At 37.4% G+C, this 14,949-nt stretch overlaps 1 protein-coding gene and 2 long non-coding RNA genes across 5 annotated transcripts in view; 1 reads left to right on the top strand and 2 right to left on the bottom strand.

The window, feature by feature from the left end:
- LOC107600945 (uncharacterized) overlaps positions 1–7,357 on the bottom strand; it is a 25,087-nt gene extending 17,730 nt beyond the window's left edge. Inside the window, exons 1-2 of the long non-coding RNA XR_001610863.1 lie at positions 7,347–7,357; positions 7,042–7,045 (exon numbers count right to left, since the gene is read on the bottom strand). This is a non-coding gene — a long non-coding RNA (uncharacterized lncRNA). The remainder of the gene's footprint in view (positions 1–7,041; positions 7,046–7,346) is intronic.
- Positions 1,965–13,233, top strand: LOC107600938 (uncharacterized). Of its 3 annotated transcripts, none has more exons than XM_016292936.1 (11): positions 1,965–2,038; positions 3,136–4,865; positions 6,292–7,804; positions 8,831–8,978; positions 9,469–9,599; positions 10,647–10,685; positions 10,871–11,169; positions 11,259–11,347; positions 12,311–12,528; positions 12,662–12,710; positions 12,919–13,233. In XM_016292936.1, the coding sequence occupies exons 2-11, from the start codon at positions 3,168–3,170 to the stop codon at positions 13,118–13,120; spliced, it is 4,386 nt and encodes a 1,461-aa protein (XP_016148422.1). In that variant the 5' UTR covers positions 1,965–2,038; positions 3,136–3,167; the 3' UTR covers positions 13,121–13,233. The 3 variants fall into 3 exon arrangements, with proteins under 3 accessions (XP_016148422.1, XP_016148424.1, XP_016148423.1); XM_016292937.1 differs by lacking the exon at positions 1,965–2,038 and adding an exon at positions 2,640–2,658; XM_016292938.1 differs by lacking the exon at positions 10,647–10,685.
- LOC107600944 (uncharacterized) overlaps positions 12,433–14,949 on the bottom strand; it is a 4,301-nt gene continuing 1,784 nt past the window's right edge. The window contains exons 2-3 of the long non-coding RNA XR_001610862.1: positions 12,634–12,698; positions 12,433–12,506 (exon numbers count right to left, since the gene is read on the bottom strand). This is a non-coding gene — a long non-coding RNA (uncharacterized lncRNA). The remainder of the gene's footprint in view (positions 12,507–12,633; positions 12,699–14,949) is intronic.

The following is a 14,949-nucleotide window of genomic DNA, read 5'->3' as shown; positions in this document are numbered from 1 at the left end:
GTCCACACCTGTTCCTGTTTCCAACACAATGCCGTCACTGACCCGTTCATACAGTATATCAGTGTTACAAAATAATACACCACACACACTGAATCATGTAACATTGTCTTTTTGTTTTTTGCAGTGCCAAAACCTCAGATCAGGAGATGTTTCTCTTTGACTGAAGAAAAGTGGAAAATGTGACTGTGCCAGTAATTTTAGTGATAACAATGTGAAATAATTTCTTTAAATCTATTTTTACTTACCTACTTAAAACAAAAAGTGAAAGAAAATTAAATGCTGAACTCATTTTTGAACCTCATAAAAGGTGCACAATATCTCAAAATATCTCTGTTTACAGGAAGATATGTTCTGTGTAAAGTAATGGCACTTCTCTGCTTGAGAGTGTATGAGAGGCGTCTGCTCAGATAACACATTTACAGGAATGTGTTTGTGTGTGTGTGTGTGTGTTGTAAGAGGTGTCCAGTGGAATCTAATGAGTGAGGCTCAATGGGAAAATAAGGTCACATCACTTGACCTGTCGATCTGAGTGTGTGTGTGTGTTTGTGTAAGTGTGATGTTCATGACCCGGTCTCAGGACACAGACTGGAGTCAGGGGTTTATGCCCTCAGAGGTTTGTAGTAGGACACTGAAAGAGGTTCCCACAGGGATCAATCATAAGGCAACGCATTCTGAAGACTGAAACCTCAGCGTGATTTTAACAGCCTGCAAAGCTTAAAGGTTTCTCGACCTGTGCCAACCCTAAGCTGGAGGATGTCAGTTAAATTTGTTGCATCAAGAGACACTTGTAAATTGAGGGAGATATTAAACATGACAAAGGACCTGTCAGAACATTTACTAGTGACCCTCAATTTAAATCTCATTTTGCATGAAAATTTGAATGCAAATTTTGTTCGTTTGTAATCCATGTACCACATAACAACATGGGTGTTGAACATGACTTAATTTAAACTTAATTTTTGGTCTGTTCCTCATACGAAAGCATTCAAAAGGCTTGGAATATAGTGCATAAATTGCATGGACTACCTTTTCCTGCATTTGCATTGTTTCTTAAGCTTGAAAACTCCCGCCCTCATTGATTGTAAGTGCATGGGCAAAAAGTGCATGGGCATAATTATAATTTGATTTATTAAAAACATATTTTGTATTTCACCGGAGAACTTGAGGGAGAGTAAGTGATGACAGAATGCTTGTGTTTGGGTCATCTATTCCTTGAATAGCACAAACAAATAAGAAATATTAAGCATGCTGCTTAATAAGCTTCATGAATTCGGTGTTAAGACAGAGAGAGCAAGTTTCCATAACTGTGTGTTCCTCGAATCAAATGCACCTGTTGGGAAGGTCACCTCACATTACAGATGTGTGTGCTAGAGAGAACGAGCGTGTTAGAATAAATAGGAGGAAAAGGAGAAGTAGCTTGTCTAAGGAAAGAACGAAGCAATTCTGAGAACCTTGCAATCTTCTTCCTCTGCGTCGAAGCTTGTAGATCTGATCCTCCCTGTGGAGCTTTAAACTGTTCTTATTTAAAACCCCTCTATCTGCGTCTGTGAATCCGATGCAGGATAAACACTCGCCCATCAGCACCCCTGAGAGGCATTAAAATACCTTTCAATGTCAAATTCCCCTCCACTGTTCTGACAGTAATAATCTCATTCTGGCTTCGCAGATGAAAACATGATGTTTGTCAACGCTGATGATCGCAAGGCAGGCAAATATAGCCATGAAGTGATTAATCGTCCGGCACGTCTCTGCTATCAGGTAACCCACTTTGAACTAAGGGGGATGTGGACTAAAAATAACCCCTCTCCCCAAACCCCCAAGACCTGTCAGCTTTATGTGAACCTCATATTCTCCAGACCTACATCACCATTGAGTATAATTGCCCTTTTGGATGTTAAAAAAAAAAAGATACCTGCTTCATTGTCTGGGAATTTTTTTCTGTTGTGTTTTGCCTGCAGGGATCTGATGCTGACCGCTGGCTGCTTTAAGAGTGAAATCTTTGGACTTGGTCTCTCATGACAGATGTGTCCAAACTGAGGTAATGTGTCTGTCAAAGGTCGCCAGGTTTTACGGTTTTGGCTGCTAATTGTAATTGAAATTGTAAAAAATTCTGAAGCCAATTTGATTTATTTGAATGACATGAATTTATAGTTTACATTGACACTGTACTTTTAATGGTATAGTGACAAAAATGTATTACTGTTTTCTTATTTAGTCATATTATTCTAACACGCATAGTATTTTACCATAAGCTGATTTAGACTTTCTTTACTCTTTTTTTATTACAGTGTCAAGTTATCATTTTGAATTGTACAGCACACAACTGCATGTTTGCATGCATACTAAAATCAGTTATTAGTTGCAGACTGTGTATGTGAGTAATAATTAACATTATTTATTTATATCTTGCATTACGTCTCTTAAATTTATGATGTCTTGCATCTGACTGAAGTGCGCAATGACAGTTTAAGAGAAGCTTAAGAAAATCATGTGTGTAGGAAAAACAGGGTTGAGTCATATCACCTGATAGCTTTGACGTAAGAATGACGTATGGAAATTGCACACACATGGGCTGATACAAATCTAAGTGGAAACTCATTTGACCGATCACTCAGTTTGTTTTCCAGTGTAGCCCAACACCTTTGGGCAACAATAGAGGTTGTTTGTTATGGAAAAACCTAGGATTGAATGCAATTATTTATATTTCTAAAATTAACTTAATTAGTTTTACATTTATTTTATATATTATGTATTTGAAATAAAATATCATATATGTTATTATATAACATTATATATAAAACCTATAATAAAAGCATTATTAAATAAATAATACAATATTTAACGTTTAACCTTAGATTTATCTTGTTCAAAAATATTTAGATATTTTTTATAAAAATGCATAGGGCTCATGATATAGTGGCATCATTTTGCTATGATGCCTTACAAAACACTGTGGTTGTACGATGGTGTACTGACAGCATCAGATGAAAGTTACTAAAAAGAATGGCATGTTACCAATTCTAAAAGCCACAGGACTTTTTTCTTGCTTTTTTAAATGATCTGTTGCTCTCGTTTTCTGTGCATCTAATTGTTTCTTGTTTTCTTTTTTCTCTTCTTCCGTTTCCTCTCTTGCAGTGACGTGTGTGCAGTGATCCAGAGCGAGGGAGATGACAGCTGAGTGGGCTGACATGGCCACCCCAGACAATCTGCTGTTCCTGGACACAGATGCTGTCAACTCTTCCTTTGCTTCACCGCCCATAGAGGAAAATGAGCCCACTCGTGCCACAGACAACCAGACAGACGACAGCTTTAGTTCAGTCCCTGATCAACACCCTGATCCAGACTCAGGAAACTCAGGATTAATGCCAGTTCCGTGCCAGGATGGGACCATTGAGATTCATAATACAAACATTGAAAGGGAAAATGAGAGTGGTTTAGTCTTAACACAGCCCCTGGATCACACTGCAGTGATAGAAATGAATAAAAGTGATAACTGTGACTTCAGTACTGCTGCTATAATGGAGACTGACAGTATCACAAACAGTACTAACATCCCTAACCTAATTCACCTATTGGACAGAAATCAAAATGACAAACATGGTAACTCAAACACTAAAGCGGATCCAAATGAGGCTCATGGCACTTTAATGAGTCCATTATTAACAGAACACAACAGACAAGAAGAAATGAGCCAAGACACCATTTTAAACCAATATGCCTCTTTTGAGAGCATTGGACTTGATGTTAACCCAATGGCTAATGATGATGGTCCCTTGGTAAATACTGTCTCTAATGTAATGAATGGTGCAAGCAATGAGACCGATGCAACTTCTTCTGAAACCCTCATCCAGACTTGCCAGGATACATCTGAAGGTGTTGATGTAGCAGTGGAAGTGGCGACTGCCTATAAAACTCGTCCAGAAATTAATGACATTGCAGAGGACTTGACATGTGGACCACTGGCAACTGAGAAAACAGACAATTCTGAGTCACTTTTCCACCAATCCATGCTTAAAACCTCACAAATTGGTGAAAAACACGAGAAGGATCTCTCACAAGTGATCCCTTGCCCAACATCTGTCACAAATAGAGATTTAGGTAAATGTTCTGAGGAGATTGATGGTGCTTGCTCAAAGTTCACAAGAATGGAACATGATGTTGAGGCTAGTAGCGAGTTGTGGCTGGACGCTCGCCAGTTCTTGGCAGGTGAAGAGGATGAGGGTGCTATTTTTGACAAGTGGGGTTGTTCGTGTTCTCCCAGCCCCACCACGGCCCATCCAGACAAAACAAAAGCCTTGGATCACTCCAGGAGAGAGAACATTTCAATTGACCACCACACTGAAGACTGGGAGCCGGGGTTTCCACCTGTTGAGAGGTGGTCGTCCTCAGACAGCTGGGCTAGTGCACTTTCAGACTGGTTCCAGGCAGTTAACACCCATTCAGAAGACTCTTTTACCAGCGCTAACACTTCAAGCACTGGTCCTAAGCACGGTATGGCAATCCAAGAAAACATTTTGGAGCAAAGAACAAGTCCTGATAATGCAAACATCACTGGACAGACATGCCTGAACCTCTTAGAACCAGAAGAACCAGGTCAAGCCTTGAGTAGAGGACTAGTCGAGTCTGATAACACTAATGGAACTCTTTTTAACCAAGCTGATAAAGATGGACTTCCTTCTCATTCAGACTCAGACAGACAGAACAATACAACGATGGAGAACAACATGAGTTTGTTGGAGAGGTCTGAATCCTGTAAACCAGATGCAGCCATGCATATGCTTAATGCATCAAAATCTCCTGCAAACGAGGCCAGTGCCAAACTTTATGGAACTCGACAAATCCCTGGAGAGCTTTGGAGTACAAAGGTGAGATGACTAGCACATTTCAAATACAATTGGCACAGGCAGACATACTGTAGATGCCAGTTTTGACTGAGTTTTCTTTAGATCTTCTGCAGTTTGCATTGAGAGATTTGCATTTCAAGGTTTCAGTTTAAACGAAAGGTTAGTTTTGGTTAACTGTACTAAAGTAACCACATATTGAATACAAATTTTAAAACCTGAGTCTGAATGTAGCTGCCACACAGTTTCAGCATTAGTACCTAAAAAAGTACTTTGTTGGAGCCAAATCATCATGCATAAACATGATACTAAATGCTTACTGTATTCACATGCCGTGGTATTTATATATAGGTACTGTAGTGCAAAGAATGCAAAGGTTCAGTTTCAAAAACATGGTATTACTATAGTAACATGTCCAACAAAACATGCCAGTACCATGGTATTTTTTGATACTGTTTTATTAGTGACCATTTCCATTATGTAAAATCTTCCACATATTATTGTGATGGAATGTAATCTTAAATAGCCTGTCACCTTTAACATTTCCTTTAATAGGTCTTACATGTGTGGAACACTTTCATCGTGACTTTCATTATTTATTATGACACACTGTGTGCTGGAAGAGCCAAGTCATTCCACACAAAAATATCACTTCATAGTGTACACACATACTTTCCACACACACACACACACACACACACACTAAACATATACCTGTGTGAATTATAATTTTCTGCATTTAAAGAAATATTATTTTATTAAATGTCTATTTTTATTCATTATTAAATTTTCTCCACTATTTTCTACTCAAATGTTCTTCTAGAGTCATTTTTGAAACATACAAAAGTATGGCTCAAATACACTCACTAACACTTAAACATTCACCACCCTCCTCATACGTACATGACAGACAGCTGTGGCTGCTGAGGAAATGTGAGGTGCAGAGAAAAATACTGATAAACAGGAATGCAGACTAATTATAGAGGGTGGCGGATGATAATAGACCAGCAAGAGCAAAAGAGGAACTGGAGAGGCTGAGGGTGAGGGGCACGAGCACAGCTGAGGGCCGAAATACGACCCCTGCTCTCAAACTCAGTGTCGTACTGTACGACAGTTTCTCCAATCCCACAGACCCCTGAGACAGCGGGAGAGCTGTGATTGGTTCACTTACGTTACACAGCGGCTGTGATCACTATAATAGAGATGACCCCTTCTATTGGTAGCCACATGTGGCTGTAGACTGCAGCATGAAAGCATAATGGTTTTTGCATTAGACGGACATTCGCCTCTGTGAGGTATGTAAACAAACAGCTAAATGTAGTTTGGATGAGAATAGGCCTAAATTGACTTGTCAAATGATACAAATGCTTCAATTCCTTTGCTGTCTGCCTCTGATTTCTTCTGTCTTCTCCATGACATTTAATGTTTTTTCTATGTTTCTGTGTTTCAGTTGGAAGGAAATGCGCTGGTGGAGGTGACCGGAGACGAAGTTCCCCAACTCGGGTTGGTCTTTGAGGAGGAAAGTCAAAGCAGTTTTACTTCTCAAAGGATCTCAGTGTGCACCAGCGACAAGAATTTATTAACTGACTGTGTGAGCGGCGAGGAGTGGCGTCACGGCACCAATGTTGCTCTCCACACATGTCCCTCTCAATCGAACAGTCACGTGTCTTCTGAGACGGGACGTGCTGAAGGAAATGAAACTTTTGTGCATTTTAACACTGAGGAGTGCACTGTGAAGCCAAAAGAGGAGGAAAGAAATACATTTCCACAGTTTATTATGCCGTTTGCTCCACTCAATACTGGAAGTATTTTCCTCCATAGTAGTTTATTGAAAAGTCCACAGGATGATCTAGATCTTCCACCTAAAGGGATTATTAATGAGATACACATTAAGAGTGATCAAAAATCAGTCAGTAGTGACAATTCGTCTGAAGATCGCTTTCATACATGCCCTGACCACTCTTTATCTTCATCTTCAGATGAACCTTCCATCAAGGACACTAAAAGAAAAGCCGAGTACAGTGATACCTGTGATATCAGCAAAGAGCTTTCTAAGTTAATTTTACTCACAGGACAGCGTTTTATGGTGTCTGAAGACAAACTTGTTGCATATGTCACTCTAGACTTGGAAGAACCCAGTTTAAATAATTTCTCATTGTCAAACTACGAGGAACGACCCAAAACAGACAATATGCCTCACAAGACTTCCAAAACATCCTCAGATGGTAAAACACGCTCTAAACATAAGGAGAACCCAGCTGAGAAGCAGCAACACGGGATTCAAACATCAAAAAAGCAAGATCTTCAGCCCCCATCCCAGATGAAAGAGGAATTCAATTCAGAAGGAGATGGTTGTGAAGATCGTCCAGCTACTGTCATTGAAACCATCGTCATCACAGAAAAGATCGCTCCTAAAACCCAAGGGAAGAAGAAAAAGAAGCATGCCCAACACGGGACACCAAAACCCGAAAATGATCCACCGAGTGACATAGGGAGCAGAAGCACTCAGAAGAGCATGAGTGGCAAGACCGAGAACCTTGTCCTGAAGGTAGCATCAAATGGTCTGGATAAACCAGCATCTTATCTTCCCGCTAAAATGGACGTTACTAACAAAGATAGCACTCAGAAAGTGATTTCAGTGAGACCCAAAGTAGACCCCTACTTTGGCAGCGTAAATGCCACTCAGAAAGCCACCCCTATAAAACTCAAAGTAGATGCCAGTAACACAGCCAAGATGGAAAATAAGACGTGCACCTCTGATTCTCCGAGCATGTGTTTACCCAGCATGCTGAATGATGACATCAAGCGCAGGCGAATCGCAAATGACCCGTCTGGAGCAGTTCCGATAAGGACGAGGCCACAGCTGCCCGCTATTTTCCGCCAAGCAAGAAAAGATGGAGAAGATACGACCTGGAGATCTTACAGTGAGGTTGTCAAGCAGAAGACTCCAATACCCAAAGAAGGTTCTCCAAATGCATTCCTGTTCAACTTCAAATTAGAAGTCAATCCAGTAGAACAGGGGTGTCCAATTCTGCTCCCTGAGGCCCAATGTCCGGCAGAGTTTAGCTTCAACCTGCCAAAAAACACTTGTCTGGAAGTGTTCTAGAACTTGATTATCTGGTTCAGGTGTGTTTGTTTAGGACCCAAGCTAAACATGGCAGGATTGTGGGCTTCAGGAACAGGAATGGACACTCCTGCACAGGAACATTTGATATGTTTATAGTATGCGTTCCTGAGTCAGAACCATGCAACTTGATCCAGTCTAATGTGGTTTGCTGGTCTTAGCTGGTTTAAACTGGTTTAGCTTGTCTCCCAATCTAGTTAAGGTGGTTTTAGATGGTTTGCCAATTGGTCAAGTGACCATAAATCTCTAAAACCTACAAACAGAGCAGCGTAATCAGCTTGGCTGACTTAGGGAGACCAGCTAATCACCGTAGGCTGATTCAAGTTGTTTTTGGGGTGGGATACAATGGAATCAGTTGCATAAACTGCTTCTTAAAAGGTTACTCATCTAATTTTTGTCATTAAGTCATTACTTTTTAAAGTCCGTTTTAAAAAGGGAGAACGGACTGATTTGAATCCAAAATGTAAGTCTGATTACCTCTTGGCTAACTGACAGTTGGTCAAACTAGTTCTTAAAGCAGCACTATGTAACTTTATGTCTATGGCGATTCACGTAGGTATGTGTTACTCCGCAGCGGTGACGACCCGACCAGGCTACAATAGTCCAAATATAAGTACTTATTATAAGTGTACCGTAGGGATTCGGAATAAGACAAAAAAAAACGCGGTTTGGAAGATGAATTCATGATGTACTCGCTCATTATATACATTTTGCAAATTTTTAACACACAAAAAGTTACATAGTGGTGCTTTAAGACGCAGTCTTAACATAGCGTCTATGTTTATGCAACTGGCTCCAGCAGGTTTATCAAATAAATTCATGCAAAAAGGGATATAAATTATGCATTTTTATGTTTTTGTTGTAGTGGTTCCTATAGTCTCAGAGATCCAGGCTGACCCAGTCCCTGCTGACCCCCAGAACATCTTGCTTTGGTGCAAGTTCAGTCCTGTCCCACCTGATGCCACCATTAAGTGGACTAAAGAGGGAACAGTGCTGGCAGAGATAAACAAAGTGTAAGAAACCCCTCTTTTCCTATCAGCCGCTGCTTCATCCTTATCTACCTACATTATCGTCTGACTCTGGTCCAAAATTAAGTTTCCAAATGGAATTATTTAACTGAGATGGCCAGCATTATACTGTAGTTCTTTTACCACTTGGTGGCACTATGTTCTTGTCCAAATCTGCTGTAAATTTTGGCAGAGACCTGAGTGAACATCAGCGCTCTGGTGATTCAGCCATGACTTATAGTGGGAGCGAAATGAACCTTTTACATAACAGAGTGATTCATTCCTACTGAATGCTGACTGTGCCTCAGACGCTCTCAAACAAACCTCTGCAGTCCAGAATGGTCCTTCTGAGATGTTTTGTAAGCTGAAGTTTAACTGCAGGATTCAGAAATGAGCATCTGGTCTGCATAAGCCACTGTGTTTAGTCTCTAGGACCCTTTGCCCAGATGTGTGAAGAATGATTGATTCACTATAAATGTTTTTCTATTTTCTGTAGAGAGAAGGATGACGGCCGCTTCACTTTGACAATCCTAAAGGCTTGCAGTAAAGATCTAGGGCTGTACAAATGCAGCCTGAATGCTGCCAACATTTCTGTTTCGACCTCAGAGTACCATCTCACATCTGAGGGTAAGACATAGAAGGCTGCCTTCCCAGACTAATGATTAAAGAGGCTATAAATTACAATTTTAATTTGCTGAAGTACTCCATGACTAAGCAGAAAGTTAAAGCAGAAACTCATGCTCTGAAGTTTCAGCAGGGTGAATGAGGTAATAGTCTTAAAGAAAGCCAGATAAAGACTTCTCCTGCTTCCAAAATGGCTCACTGCGTTTAATACAATTCGACAGTTAATTAAGTACATTAAGTATGCATGTGTGCGGCATGAATACAATCCGTACATAATACACTACCGTTGAAAAGTGTGAGGACAGTAAGATTTTTTAAAAGAAATTAACACTTTTATCCAGCATGGATTCATTAAAATGATCAAAAGTGACAGTAAAGACATTTATAATGTTAGAAAAGATTCCTATTTCAAATAAATACTGCTCTTTTATACTTTCTATTAATCAAGGACTCCTAAAAATGTAAGCACGCAACTGTATTTAGTTTATAGGTTGCATTTATTTGATCCAAAAAAGTAATATCATGATTACAATTTAAATAGGTATTATTTTCTTACCAGACATCCTGTCTCATTTTGTAAATGATGTAATACCTTTTATATGTCAGCAAAAATGTAAAAAAAAGAGAAGAGAAATAAATAGGTATTTTATATTTTAATATACTTTAAAATTTATTTTATTCCAATGATATCAAAGCTGAATTTTCAGCAATTAGCTCCAGTCTTTTGATCCTTCAGAAATCCTTCTAATATTCCGATTTGCTGCTCAAGAAACATTTCTTGTGATATGAAACCATGACTCGAAAGCTCGATTCAGCATTTATTTGAAATAGAAATCTTTTGTACCATATTTATTATTGCCTATTTGTTAATGCATATTTTCTGAATAAAAACCATTCATTTCTTTCAAAAAAATGTTACTGACCTCAAACGTTTGAACAGAAGTATACATATTCTGAATGTGTGTCTGGGAAACGAATCCTCACTTTGTAAATCTGCAAACATGATATATTACACTCATTGACTCAACTGTGTCAAATTTTTGATTTCAGTGCTTATGGAGCTAGTCATTCCGAGTCATGATCAGCCAGGTAAACAGACCTTTCGTTTCATGGTCTCTCTGCTGTTCCTATGAGTAGCTAAAATAGTATGAACGGTATGCTGAATAATAGAGATTTTCTTTTATGAAAATCTGACAGGTGTATCTGTTTTAATGTGTTGTGAGTGTGATCGCTTAGTTTTACAACACTTCTCATCCTATGTATCTATCTCCCAGCTGAGCCCAGGGTTGTGGACGGTGATGAGGAGAACATCCAGTGCAGCCCGCTTCTCTTTAAGGAAGATTTCCTCTCAGATCAGTACTTTGGAGAGAATCAACCAGCGAGCATCGTGACTGAAAAGGTCCACTTCGGTGAAGGCATGCATCGCAAGGCTTTCAGGACCACTCTTAGAGAAGGCAATCTGCCGAGCTTCAACCCCGGCCGTCCCTGCGTCCTGAAAGTACACAACGCCATCAGCTATGGGACCAAAAATAATGAGGAACTTGTCCAGAAGAACTACAGCCTGGCTGTGGAGGTGAGAGTGAATGTCTCTAAGGAGATGTTTAATTAAGAACTTAGCTTAAGGAGATTTGGGACTGATTCGTTTTTTAATTTTTTAACCAGGAATGTCATGTGCAGAATACCGCCAGGGAATATATTAAAGCGTACAATAGTGTGGCCAAGTCTGCAGAATCATTTGGAGAGGTGCCAGAGTAAGTATAACAATACACGAACTTGTGAAGTGTAAAAAGTACTGGGAAACTTCTACATAGAGTATCTGTATTGTTGATTGTATTGTATTTAACCATAATGTAATTGTACAGTATGAGGTGAAAAAGTTTCCACATTTACTTAATAAGTCAACTTTCTTAGTGTTTGAATTTGACAGCTGAACTTAAGGGTTAGCAAAGATTTTCTAATTGAAGTAACATCTACGCTACCATTCAAAAGATTTTTTAAATGTATGAAAATAGAGTAAAATTAGTGATATTTTGAAATATTATTTTTATTTTAAAAATGTTTTCTATTTGAATGTATTTTAAAATGTCATTTATTCCCGTGATGCCAAGCTGAATTTTTCAGCATCACTACTCCAGTCTTCAGTGACACATGATCCTTCAGAAATCATTCTAATATGCTGATTAGTGTAAGAAACATTTTTTATTATTATCAGTGTTGAAAACAGTTGTGCTGCTTATTATTTTTTCTGCAAACCGTGATGAGTTTGAGGAGCAGAAAGTAGAAAAAACAGCATTTTTTTAAAAAAATAATAAATCTTCAGTTACGTTATAAATGTCTTTTCTTTCACTTTTAATCAATGTAATGCGTTCTTGTTGAAAAAATGGTAATTTCTTTCAAAAAAATTTTTTTTGGTCAGTGTGTATTTAACACATATACTACATTTTTATTATAAAACTTTTTTTATATACATTTTATATTGCTTTCTTCAGTCTAGCCAGAAATCCGAAACTATTTTATGCTATTGATATTATGTTAAAGGTTATTGACATGCTTGAAATAGAACTATTAAATATTTGAAATAATATATATATATCAATTGAATGCATCCTTGCTGAAAGCAAATATTTTTTAAAAATTAAATAAAGAATGATTTTTGAAAGCTAACAACTTTCACTATTTGTATTAATTAATTAAATTGTCCTTAAAATTCCCAGAATCATCCCTATTTATTTGGTGCACCGGCCGTCTAACAACGTCCCTTACGCCACGCTGGAGGAGGAGCTGCTGGGAGATTTCGTGAAGTACTCTGTGAAGGACGGGAAGGAGATCAACCTGATGCGCAGAGACTCTGAGGCGGGACAGAAGTGCTGTGCCTTCCAGCACTGGGTCTATACACAGACCGACGGCAACCTGCTGGTCACCGATATGCAGGGTAAAAAATGCACAGTACTTCCATTCGACCATATATCGCACATCATGACATTAACAGTGTAACAAGAAGAATGTAGATTCGAATCCTGCAAGGAGTGAAGCATACCATTACAAATATTCTCTTTTATGTCCAGGTGTGGGTATGAAACTGACAGATGTTGGGATTGCCACCTGTAAAAAAGGGTAAATTCTGATTTTAAAATATCACAAATTCCACAAATATATTTTTATATATTTGTAAATATATAAAAATATATTTAAATTATATTAAAATCTGTATAAATGCTGTATATAATAGTAATAATACATTACTTAAATAAGCATTTAAATATTTACAATAAAAACTGTGTAGTTCTTATGAAAGCAGTAATATAGATTTGTATGATTGCAGCTATAAGGGGTTCAGAGGAAACTGTGCTACGTCCTTCATTGATCAGTTCAAGGCTCTTCATCAGTGTAACAGATACTGTGAGCTTCTGGGCCTGACGTCTCTTCAGCCCAAGCCAAAACGGACCGTCGGCCCGCCAAAGCCAAAAACACAACCCGCTCGGCCCCGTTCTGAACGGCAAATCCTGATCGCACAGAAACTCTGAATGTCTGCTTGTAGGATAACTAGTGTTGGCCGTTATCTTGCTTAGGGACAAACGTGTTTCTGAGATGTTTCTTTAAATGTAAGATGACATTCATCTGTAAGGACAGTAGGGAGGTTACACTCTTAAAAATAAAGGTGCTTCAAAAGGTTCTTCACAGCGATGCCATAGAAGAACCATTTTTGGTTCCACAAAGAACCATTCAGTCAAAGGTTCTTTAAAGAACCATCTCTTTCTTACCTTTTTGTAATCTGAAGAACCTTCTTTCGCCACAAAGAAGCTTTTGTGAAACAGAAAGGTTCTTCAGATGTTGAAGGTTCTTTATGGAACCATTTAGACAAAAAGTTTCTTCTATGGCATCGTGAAGCACCTTTATTTTTAAGAGTGTACTTCTTTCTTGAGAGCTCTTTTGTGCTATTTTAAATGAGCTTATTATTGGTTTTTATTGAATTTCGTATGTTTTTTTAAGGGGCGAGTCGACTGAAAATTGATGCAACACTTTTTCGATGTAATATTTTTTATTTAAACCAAAGAAATATCAGCTTGTGATAGTGTTTTATCCCGATTTGCTTGGTTGAAAAGTCGTGCCTGTGGTGCTGCAATCTGATTCTTTATTATTAGCCTCTTCTGAATAACAACAACTTCATGTTATTATGATTGTTTGTTATAATATGTGCAATAAGTACTTAGTTGATCAAACTGCTAAATCTTAAATAGATATTTTCTTTATGAGTGAGATTAATGTACTGGACAGCCGTAAAAGATTGTTAGACTTGAATGTAACTGCTGGAATTGAATGTTTGAAGCTTCTCATATTCAATGTTAAAATATTTTATTTTCACACGAATTTAGTATTGAATTTTTCTTGAATTTTTTAAGCTGATCTACGCTGTTTCTTGGAAGGAAGGATGAGGCGGTAAATCTGATACTATGGAAAGGTTTGTACACTTGCCCAGTAAACAGCTGTTGATTTGCCTCAGTAAGAATGACAATCCTCCACCTTCACGTTCCCATCATCCTTCCAAAGTCAAATGACTTATTGCCTCATTGCTATATATAAGCACACACGTTTGAAGCCAAGTATTCGTCTTGTTAGTGTTAATGAGCTGCACAAATCAATCACTTGAAATTAAAAACTGTGATGTTACCGTTGCTACTTTCTGCAAATCTAGATAGTCTTATCTATTAGTAGTCTTAGTGAATGTGGATTGAAGGTCAAAGGTTATCAGATTCTTGGCTTCACCGAACCACATTTGTCTTGTAGTGGCTTTGAATGATCCCCTCTGAATGGTATATTGTGTATTAATATGTATTTTTTTTCTTTATTAAGTCTGGGTTTATTTTAATCATAAACTTAAAAGAAATTACTTGAATAATTTCATTACTTATTTTATTTATATATAAATGTTATATATAAATGATATATATATATATATATAAATTACAATACATTTAACTATAATTTAATAAATTATAAATTATTTAAAAAATAATTGTAGAAATTTATATTATAAAATTTAGAAATCAGACATTATCTTAGTTAAACTAAAACTTAAAAAACTTTTATACTTAATATGTACTGAATTTATATGCATGTTAGCTTAAAATGTAAAAAAACACTATATATAAATATGAGTTTATTTATATATTTATGTTTTTAATATTTAAAAATATTTAAACTTAAAATTATATTATATATATATATTTTTTTTTACATTTTTAATTTTTAACGATGTACTAAACAAAAATTCATATACAAAACTATTTTTAAAAAACTAATTTTTTTTTTTTACAAATTAAAAAATTTAAATAAAAATTTAAATTAAAAAAAA

This window comes from Sinocyclocheilus grahami, unplaced genomic scaffold, assembly GCF_001515645.1.
Source record: "Sinocyclocheilus grahami isolate Dianchi unplaced genomic scaffold, SAMN03320097.WGS_v1.1 scaffold294.1, whole genome shotgun sequence".
Lineage (NCBI taxonomy): Eukaryota > Metazoa > Chordata > Actinopteri > Cypriniformes > Cyprinidae > Sinocyclocheilus > Sinocyclocheilus grahami.
The sequence above is the reverse complement of the archived record's forward strand: the minus strand, read 5'-3'. Positions and strand labels throughout refer to the sequence as shown.

Excerpts from the sequence above, each read along its gene's own strand:
- LOC107600938 (XM_016292936.1), top strand. The coding sequence starts at position 3,168 with ATGACAGCTGAGTGGGCTGACATGGCCACCCCAGACAATCTGCTGTTC. Across the intron at positions 11,170-11,258 it reads ACTACAGCCTGGCTGTGGAG|GAATGTCATGTGCAGAATAC; the intron begins GTGAGAGTGAAT and ends TTTTTTAACCAG. Across the intron at positions 11,348-12,310 it reads TCATTTGGAGAGGTGCCAGA|AATCATCCCTATTTATTTGG; the intron begins GTAAGTATAACA and ends TAAAATTCCCAG.